General features: G+C 40.5%; 1 protein-coding gene across 1 annotated transcript; it reads right to left on the bottom strand.

Annotated features, from left to right (window-relative positions):
* Positions 1 to 594: 594 nt before the first annotated feature.
* LOC118263541 (uncharacterized) lies at positions 595 to 7,654 on the bottom strand. Its single transcript, XM_035575593.2, has one exon. The coding sequence runs from the start codon at positions 7,005 to 7,007 to the stop codon at positions 3,825 to 3,827; it is 3,183 nt and encodes a 1,060-aa protein (XP_035431486.2). The 5' UTR covers positions 7,008 to 7,654; the 3' UTR covers positions 595 to 3,824.
* Positions 7,655 to 11,242: the final 3,588 nt, after the last annotated feature.

Here is an 11,242-nt window from a genome sequence, read left to right as displayed (position 1 = left end):
AAGATTTCAGATTTGAAATATCGCGGACGTCACTTCTAGGTACGTTTATGCATAGAGATGACGTATAATTGCTCACACTCTTAAACTTTGATGGTTTTATCTAAATATTGTTATCATATAATGACAAAATAAAAAAATACGTTTCTTATATTTTTTCATTACCTAACTGACGGACTAAACAGATTTTTAATTTTCGTACCTCGTCATCATCCCCATTCTAATCAAAACAATGAAAATATAATATTTATTATTTGATAGTGCCTTTCATTACCTTATTTATCTTTTTTGTGCAAAGTAACTGTTACGTGCTTTGTCTAAAAATTAAATCAACTTGATAGTTTGATTCTTCTAAAAACAAAAAAGAAACGTTTTCTATTAGAAAAACTATTTATTATTTTTATTTTTTATTTACCACCAGACCTGATAAAAAACAAACCATGTTGTCGAACACGTTCATGTTCGTGTGAATTCGGTAATGATAATGTATGAAACATATTATTTCATACATATAAAGGTGAACACATAGTACAACATACAAATTGCTCAGCAAAAACATCGCAGAGGGCAGAGGAAGACAGGAAAATGAAACAAGAATATTTTTTCACATTAAATTTATATTAACTCACAGATCTGAAACAAACACTACTGCTACAGCGACTTCGGAGACATAATGCAACCTTACCAGCTTAACAAAATAACATTACCTAATAGTTCCCGTCCAATTTCTGGGAAATCACAAAATACAAAAAATACATCAAAATCGCTTTGCTGTTTACATACAAAAAGTTCGCATTAGAGAAGTTTGTGTGGCTCACTCACGCCTGGGAGGCGATGTCTCATGGAGTAACAGTGAGATCTGATGGCGCATGGTGCGCGCGAGTGACAACAGCGCGGTCGTCAGGCGTGAGCGAACCAACGCAGAGCAGAGCCTTCGCCGTAGCGGAGTGACAGATCTGTCGCCTTACACTAGATATATCTATAATCAAGACTTATCTCTATAGGAGACAACACTCGGTTGGAAACTCTGAAGAATACTTCAAGATAACGAAAGTGTTCACTGGTAACAGTGCTGTGGTCGCTTCCATCCGAACGTCGCCTACTGATCTTTAATTTTGTCGCTACGCTAACAAATTTCGATTATGAAACGAAATGCATGCAATATCTGTCACCGCGGACACAGAAACATCACGAGGGTACAAGATATAAAGAAAACAACATCTTGTCGTATTTAACTCTTCCGATTTTACTCAACTCAATGTAACAGAAATCATCTGGTAACTGATTATTAAATTAATACATTATACACAAATATTCATCACAAAAATCTTACAGTTTACCGTCCTTACCGCTAATGTTATAAACTTGAAATCGCTACGTTAAACTTATTTAAAAATAAGTCTATCGATGAGTACGATAATAGAATATGATAAATAACAAATTTATCGTTATTATATATTTACATAAGTTAATAGCTAATTGATGCTACTAGTGTGTGCTTTAAACAGTATGAGGGGAGACATACATGTCTTCTAAAATATATATTTATATATAGCGAGGGCGGGCGGCGCGGGGCCGCGGCCGGCCGTGCGGTATAACGTATTACTCTCTAAACGTAACATGGAAGGCAAGATGAGGTATATAGTTGTCCAGCCGGCGCCCGCGCAGCTGCCCTCGCGTCACTCTAACCCTATTACACGTTACTTGAGGTAGTTAAGTTTCGTATATTGTTTCACACATTATTATTGCTATAGGAAAAAAACTGTTATACAATATTTTCAACAATATAACACTTTATGTATTTTCACAAACAGTTCATATATATATTATATATGTATAGTATATACTTTTCAGAAATATTGTAAATATTGCTATCGTGCGATATAAAAAGCCTGTAAAGTATGCGAACAAACTCAGGCGACAGTTGATTCATTGTGGATGCAACTGCACTCGCACTAGTCTTACATTCCATAATAGTTAAACTAATTCTTAAGAGGTAGGCCATATCGGTCCGAGAGTTTCTCAGTTATTGGTCACTGGGATGCGCTAAACAATATCCTTTGCTTGTACATTATGGTCTCGGATTTTCAACATTTCCATATATATATATATATATGTATCGTTATGCGCTGATGAGGTAGATCAACGTTGCTAGTGTAATTCTATGTGTATAAAAATATTTCTGCAATATAATTAACATTCAAATACAAACATTATCAAAAATTAAGTCGATATAATGTTCATATTGCACATTTTCATTCCGAGATAAACAAATACATAGTCGGTGTTAGATAGTTGTATCGACCGATGATATGGAGGCGGCGCGGGCGACGTGTCAATGTACCGTGGTGCGTGTGCGCTATGTACTGTGCCGTGCTGGCTGGAGCCGGGAGCTGGGGCAGACTCCACGCGACATGGAGGAGCAGGCCGAGTATACTGACACGCCGGCCACGCGCGCCGCGGCCTTGATATGTCCTTTGTTAAGTGATATTACCGTTTCACAATTCTATATACAAATAATAGTCATGATTCCCTTACAACTTGTTCAGTACATAAATCAATAAATCGTGACCATTTTATTTTAATACTATACAAAAAACATTTACATTATTACGATAAATTATTGCTAGAGAATTTCTTTATCATTAGGCTAAAAATTAAAAATTAAATCGTTTCGCAACAGACAGTTTGCGGAATCAATTTGGCAACGTTTAGGAAGACTACTTTCCTACCACTAACGAAACAGGAATGTATAACTAAATTCGTTCAGATAACGCATTGGTAACTAAATTGGACATAAATTATTAATCTTTTAGGAAAAATCAGAATTTTAAACAAAGAAGTCAACTAGCTTACAATATTAAAACAAATGTTAACAGACAAAATAATAATAGGAAGCACCGGGAAAATATCAATACATGTAATAATATTATAATCAATAGAAGATTTTACATCTAGAACAAAAACGCTAACTAGCGGCAGGCGCGGGGCTCGTGTCGCCTGCGCCGCGCCGCGGGTCGCGGGCGACACACTCGCCGCGCCCTGCGCTGACACTACTCGAGTACTCGACCTATCATCATTACAAAGTTTGCCATTAAACCTATATTTTGGCAATATTCCTCTAAACCGTTTGAAACTATCAATTTGTACCCATCATATAATTAAAGCATAACACTTATCTCCGGTGTACGATTTACTTTTTCCAGTTCCTACTTAAAATAAACGTCTGGCAATCGTGTCCCAATATTTACAAAAAATACTCTAAACACTTTCAATTATACGTACCTATCGTTCGTAAACTTCAACAACCATAAAGAAAACATAGAATTTTAACTAAAGTAAAATAAATCTTATAGATAGTTATAATACTTTACAATAAAATAAGATATGTGACGTACGTCGCGTCTGATATTTCCAAAATAAAACGACGATCTTGACTTTATCTAATTACTTCTACGATTCTTTCCGTATTCAATATGTAAAAATGATATGGTTCGATCTAAATGATATTGTAGAATTATTCTAACGTCATGTAATTATATGTTTAGCGCCCAGACAGCCAGGCATGTAAAGTCACTTTGTGCTGGCCGATCGCAAGGTTAGCTTGAATGAACAACAAAAAACGAACTGCGGACTGAACGCGTGCGCTGGAGTCGCGCCGCGGCCGTGCGGCCGCCCTACATAGCGATATATCGCGGCCTATGTACGTGCGTATGTACCCGGCGGTGCATCAGGTTCTAATTCACGGCGCGGCCTAAGTCAAAGAAATCACGATTTTTCAGCTAGAATGAGGTGATATGTGATTGCGACTATTTCTTTCATGCCGTTCAGTTGTAAGCGACATTGATGTTGAGCAGACGCGAATTATTATTATTATTGGGCGAAACCGACGTCGAGGATACCGCGTTTGTGGGAGACGTCGACGACCGACCGATCGACTTTTTCTTATGAGTGCCGAAGTGCTTCACCATGTGATCCTTCCTTATAAAACCCTTGCCACAATGGTCGCAAGTAAAGGGTTTGCAGTCAGAGTGCAAGCACATGTGTCGCCGAAGGTCTGACTTGTGATTGAATGACTTCGGACACTCATTACATTTGAACGGCTTGTTATCGGAGTGCTTAGTGTAGTGCCATTCGTATGAGGTATCGTCTGAGAAACGTTTCCCACAACGTTGACATTTATAAGGTTTAACGCCAGAGTGGAAAGTTTTGTTATGCTGCGTGAGGTAACAACCCTTATTGAATAGTTTATCACACTCGTAACATTTGTGTATTGTGTTCGCGGCCGTCTTTTTCATTTGGTTTCTCTCGGCGAGCGGCGTGCTCGGCACGGTGGACGACACCCCAGGCGATCCGCGATTCTCGTTTTCAGCTTTTGCGCTCTCCGGGCTAGCCGGGGACTTCAGCTGATTCCCATAATTTTCCTTATTCGCGTAATCCATAATGTCTTCTATCTTCAGTATCTGAAGTTCGCTCGAATCTGTTTGTAACAAGTCTATTTCACGTTTTATAGTTTTTCCTTCTACGGCATAGCCGTATGGATAAACTTTCGATTGTTCTGGATCGTATTCGATCATCGAAGAATCGTAATCTATAGCATGTCCTGTAAGTTCAGGATTGCCATAAGATAAATTAGAGTGAACCGGGTCGACGATAATATAACCAGCAGTCGACTCGTCAGTGATAACTTGACCCCCCACGTTAGGCTGTGTGATATAGTTAGAAACGTAAATGCTGAAGCTCTGCGTCTGGAGCTGCGAGAAGCTCGGCAGGCGGCCGCCGGCCGGCTCACTTGACGTTTCTTGTTCCATAACAACGACTTCTTCTGGTGCTGATTCACCAAAAGTAGCCGGATTGGCTGTAGGCAGATTGTTGATAGCCATATCCATAACGTGGGGGGCCATCCCGTTTGGGTAGCTCGGTGCTATAGTCTGCTGAAAATTCTGACCCAAATATAAAGGGGTGTGCGTGGGGTCCGGAACCGAAGGCCCCAAAGGATCCGTAGACCTCGGGCTGTACGGGTTGACACCCAAATGACTGAACGGAGTCAGAGTGTGCGCCGTAAGTGCCGGTGTACTCTGTGTTAGTACCGGAGTTGAAATATTGCTGGTTGACACTGATAGCAGGCCCCTCATATGGTGATTTTGCGAAACAGAGGGACCTGCTTCCCCGTTTGGGGGATTCCCTGCCGATGATATTGCTACACCTTTCGATGACTGATGACTACTATCATTGGGATTCCCTATACCCGGCGGTTGACTACCTATATTGAGAGGATGCGAACCGACCTGATGCTGTAAAGGGTGATTTACTAGAGGATTATTACTGAAATTATTATCTAAGTTACCCTGTTGAAGATGCGAGTACGGTGACTTGGACTGCATGGCGGCAACCCGATGTGACCGGTCGAAGTTCTGCGAGGCGTAAGGCGACTGCAGGGCTGCGTCGTCCACGCTTCGGCCGTCCTCAGAAGGGACGGGGCTCTGCGTGTTGGAGTCGGCGGACTGCTGTTGCGCACGCGACATCTCGCGGCTCGGGTGATGATGGTTGGATATGGGCAAAGTCGCTGGGTCAGGCTGACCCGAAGACCTCACCGCATTCTTGTGCAAAGTCGTATTGTAATGCCTTTTTAAATGACCAGAGCTAGTGAACCATTTATTGCAAGCGGTGCAATTATACGTCTTAGGACGGCGCGCTTCGTTCGATTTCCAATTTGCGCCTTTGCCTCCAATTGTTGGAAGCGTTGAAGATGTGGGATTCGCAGGTTGTGTACTTGTGATTTGTGGCGCTGCTGGTGAATCGTAGGGCCGATATGGCGGTTTCATATCTGGATTTGATGACGCTACTGGGCCTGAGTAGTCTGTTAGAGGAGGCATTTGAACGCCCGGGTATATCTTCTGTTCAACGTGCATAAAGGGTTTTTGATCGTGATGTACGCCGAGAAATTTATCCTGTGTGTAAGCAAACTTTTGCTCGGGGTGAAACATTTTTGTTTCCGACTGATACGGCTTTTGCTCAGCAAACATTTTTTGTTCTTTAAATAGAGATACGTCTCCGTTGAGCTGTGGATTACTATATAATTTTTGCGTCTCCCAAGGCATCATCGGAACAGTACGTGTATTAACTTCTCGACCTTGAGTTGGTGCATCTTCGAAAGTTCCGGTCGGTTGTTCGCCTTCGTTGCCTTGATACACAACTTTTTGGGAATCTAAATCTAAAATGTCAGAAGATTCTTCATGTTCCTCCTTAACCTTTGCACTTTCGTTCTGATAACCCGAGTTGTTGTATTGCTTGCCTGGGTATTGTTGAAATGGCATAGATGATGCAGTAGGCGGTGCACTAACCCCTGCGTGAGCAGAGTTGCAATGCTCATTGAGTTGGACGGCGGAGTCACAGACAAAGCCACATTTGTCGCACTGGTTCGGTGATGGCGAAGGCGTCGGCTGATTGAGAGGCTGACCGTAAAGTGGACTGGAAGATGATACTTGCGACACTCGTTCCTGCATATTGTACGGATGGAACCGGTTCGGTTTGTGATACTCTTGGTTGTATTGGGACTGGTCCCAGTTAATCTGTTCGGAATGTTGATTTTGAGGGAAGCCAGAGTGAGAATAGTTGTTACCGAATTGTGCTCCAGGTGAGAAGTTGGTCTGATCTGGATTCTGATATGGCGAAGGTGCACTGTGGTAGCTCTGCGGGGTTGCTGGGTGAGGGAACTGCGCCGAGGTCTCTGGCGTAGCCCGCTGCTGGAACTCTGGGCTGGGCTTGGTGATCATATTGTCACTTGAGTCGGCTGGAGCCGACACTGTTGTTTCGATCTTCACTTTAACTCCGTTATTGTTATCAGTATCATTCTGTACATTCTGCGTACCCCACTTCACATATAAATTCTCTTTATGATATTGTAAATGTACCTCTAATGATTCGACAGTGTCCAAATAGAGATCACAAATCTTACAGTGATAATCCCTCGACGATAAAGTCGACGACACTGCGTTGCTGTTAGCCATTTAAATCATTAATCCAAAGGAGAGCACCGTCTCCTCCAACGAAAAAAAAATAATAAAAAAACGGCACTTCTCGTTTTGACGTACATGTAGTCCACGCTTAATCAGGCGCTACAGGTTAAAGTCATGGTCGCGGTCGACGCGGTTCCCCTCGCGACTTCACTCAAACAGCGGCAATGTTTCCGAAGAAAGTTTTTGGCGGCATTTCGTCGCGCGGGCGTACGGCGCGGCCACGTGCGCGGCTGTAAACACTGGCACCCGCGGGACAGTCGCGCGCTGCTCAGCCGGCTCCGACAACAACTCTCCACTGCACCGGCCACTAACTGTCCGCGTCACTCGCTCGAAACTTTCATAGTACTGAAGCGAAAACTTATTGTCACTCGAAAAAGTCTAATAATATTTAACAATGTCCATAATAAACTAAAATCACAGAGGAAGTAGTAAAATAACAACTTGGCACTTGTTTGTAAACCCGGTGGCGCGATGTATAGTAGTTTGTAATGTGCTAGGTGCGTCGTGAAGGCGTCGCGGGTCACCCGGGTACGGACGCTGCGAACGTTTACTAGCAACTGACAGCCTTCCCGAAGTCGCCTTCGGGGGCATGACTTCAATAACAATTCGCAACGTCGTCCCCCACCGTAGCGTGTGTGCGAGTGAGACCGTCGCACGGTGATGAAGTTATCGCTCCTTCGTCCTTTTGTGTGTCCTTAGTGCGAGCGAGACGGCCGCGCGGGGGTGACCGAGGCGCGCGGGAGACGGGGCTGGTCCTACTCTTTCTCAAAATTGAAATGCCCGGTCGAAATGTCCGGTGAAGCTGCGTCCGAGTAGGATAGCGATAGCACCCACCCTTACAATGCGGGCGGACAGAGCCCTGCGACGAAATTCTCTAAATTTTAAATCTCTTTTTATTATGTTGTACGTAAAAATAATGGTTTCCACATTCTAAACAACAATTTGAAACTAAGTAAAGTGCATTGTTTACAACTGATGCATAATGTTTTGATGATGTGGGTCACCTTGGTATCGAAATAATTCCAACCTTTTATCGAGCAGTTGATCAAAGAACAAAACAAATAGTAGCACATGTATGTGTATCTGTTCATTATTATTAATTCGTAATAGATGACAAGCAAATGTCATTTCCTTATTCAAAGTCAATAACCGGCAACGATCTGTACGATTGTGATAAAGAAAATAAAACCTAAATATTATCCGAGGTCATATTACCTACATACGATATTAGCAAATTATAGTGGGTAGATAAGAGGAGTCATAATTAAACGAACATACGACTACATCGACTGTAGTTTTCTATGTGACTCATAATACAAATATGCGTCACTTAGATATTAAAACGATGTTTTTTACGATCGTCTCAATAGAATAGCTTCGGATTAGTACCGAAATGACACACATAAAAGTAAATAATGGAAGCGAATCCTACGCAAAAGCTTGTATTATTAGAATGGCCGAGCCGTGCGCAGGGCACTGAAAATTTTGCATCGTGGACGTGCGAGGGGTGCGGGCGGAAGGGTGGGGCGGGGGGCGCGGTTCCTTAATTTTTTTCTAAACACGTCGAAAGCACTACCCCTTACGTCCAGCCATATAATATTAATATTTTAATAAAACATTCACGGCGCTGCTGCTGCTGCCGGCTACAGCAGGGACTCGTGGTGCCTAGTGGTCGCCGGCCGGACCGTGGCCATGCAAACTATGAGGGGAGCCGACATCGATTTTCTCGGACTGTGCCGATAGCTTCCTTCACTGACATAAAGAGGCTTCCTTGTTCCGAACACCTTACTGTGCGTAGCTCACTGCGTGCTCCCTTATTGCGATGTTCTTGCACGCTGTACATTTTATTTATGAATTAGCAATACACATTTAAATAAAATTAACGATACTAGGTACAGTAGCGTTGTTTTCCCTCTAATGCATTTTACATACATTCGGTAACAATCAGTAATTGATGCTTAAACATTAAATAGCTTAAACATTCAAAACATAACAAGAAACTTTTGAATGTTTCGGAAAGTACGTAAACTTATTTACAAACTGGGTAATACCTTTGCGTCATAACTTAGTAACGACCGTGGAAGAATAAAAATAATTCACGACCACAAAACTAGTAACTCGAATAAGTTTGCGATCAACAACCAAAGTCCTAACAATATTGAAGTCTAACTTCACGTAATATTAGAGTACGTAAACATTAAAGTACGTACGTAATAAAAACAAAAACAAACGGAGAGTAACTCCACAAGTAAAAATCTCAGCAGCAGCAGTAGTAAAAACAATGCACAACAACATTCATGTGAACCTTTGTTTTGATGTTAAAAAGTGCTCGGGACACCCGTCATATAGTCGTAAATATAGCTGAAAATATTCAACACAAAAAGGTCTGGAAAAGGCTCAACTAAACGTATAATGGTTACGAAACGTAGCTACTAAACGGTTAATCCCTGCCTCGCGAACTGTATCATTCATAACATTTTATGAGGGACGAAGGCAATAAACACACAGCCTGACAAACAAAGTTGAGCTTCGACAACTTTTGCGCGGGCCGGGGTCGCACCGCGGGCGACGATCTTCATTAAGATATCATACCACCGCGAATTAATCGTTTTCTATCAGACAAACTTTATTTAAAAAAATATTTTCTTTTAAACTTGCCATTTTAAAACCAAAAATATTGATTAATTTAGATATCAACGTGCGTAATGTAACAAACATCTTATATTATAATATCAATCTGCCAAACGTTATCAGTGAACGAGTAACATTAATTTGTTGTAACAACTAATCTTATCTGCATCGTGATTTCTATCAAAAACTAAATAAGTCGTTGACTGCATAAACTTCAATTGTCAATTTAAAATGACCTAGAAATATGACTTATTCATAACAAGTTTATTCGCAACATTACAGTTTAAAAACCAAATTTTCTAGTGTCTGATATATTAAAAATCCTTTTCGCTTATCAAATACGTTATAATCCGTAGTCCGCTGTCATTGCGACGTAGCCGAACCTCAGTCGAGCTCACTCGCGGACTTATTTGGTCGGTTATCACTATCAATCTCATTACTGACATCCTACTGACTCATGTGCTTCACTTAAAATAACTAACTCGATTCTTTATTGAGTGCAAAATTACACTAGGTATAAGGATTTTTATTATAACTTTAATACTACATACTTAATTCAAGCTTAAAGAACAAAACAATTCGACTTAGCACTCTTTAAAAAAATACCACCACGGTGTTAAAACGAAATATAAAATAAAAGAAAAATATAACAATAGGATAAGATAGGAAACAAAGGGGAATAGTATAAGTCATTAGTCAATTGGTTCTCACGTAGACGCCAGAACTTAGCAAAGTAACACGCTTGTAACAATAGAAGCAATAGTCCGCTTTGTGATACAGTACAATTTTCAAAATGGCGGTATCGTAAAAAATCTTATCTTTACTGTGTAAGCAATAAATGTTTTCTCGTAAATCCTAACTTAACAATACTATATTGTTATCTGTTCAAACTTTCTAGTTGTGAATATTATTTGAAAAAAAAAATCTTTAGTCGAGTTATAAAATGACTTGCTTGGTTTTAAAGGATTAGTGTACTTGTTGCTTATACTCGTTTTTTGGATATTATTATTTTACGTGCCTATATGCTTAATAATACACATATATGGAAGAATTGTTGTGTTCATCTACATCAATCAGACTGCATTTCAGTAGGTATGAAAATAAATCGCACGCAACTACCCGAAATAGGCAATATTTTTAGTACATTTTCAACCTTAAACTTTTGCAAGAAAGTTGAAAATTCATTAAATTGTGTAAATTACCACGAACAGTCAACCCTGTTCGTGGTAGTTTGATAGGTTGACGTGACGATTAATGTTTCATTGTTTACAAATGTTACCAAGTGTTCATGATTTAAATAAAAATGTAACAACTAGAATACAGGAACCATCAAAAATAATTAAAAATCAACATTAATATTTAAAATGAAATGTAAATGCGATACCAAGAATGATTGTAAATCAGTGACGAAAAAGATGTGGATCTTAATTATCTGAATAAATTATTTAATTATTTCTTTATAGTCGGAATACTAATAAATCCTTGTTATAAATATGTTCGTTTCGTTGTTTGCTGGCTAAACGCCGCCCCGGGCCACTGGCCACCTCAATTGACTTTGCCAATAGCAAGAATTCTTATACAGTATAGCATAAGTT

Source organism: Spodoptera frugiperda, chromosome 25 (assembly GCF_023101765.2).
Source record: "Spodoptera frugiperda isolate SF20-4 chromosome 25, AGI-APGP_CSIRO_Sfru_2.0, whole genome shotgun sequence".
In the NCBI taxonomy this organism is placed as follows: domain Eukaryota; kingdom Metazoa; phylum Arthropoda; class Insecta; order Lepidoptera; family Noctuidae; genus Spodoptera; species Spodoptera frugiperda.
The sequence above is the reverse complement of the archived record's forward strand: the minus strand, read 5'-3'. Positions and strand labels throughout refer to the sequence as shown.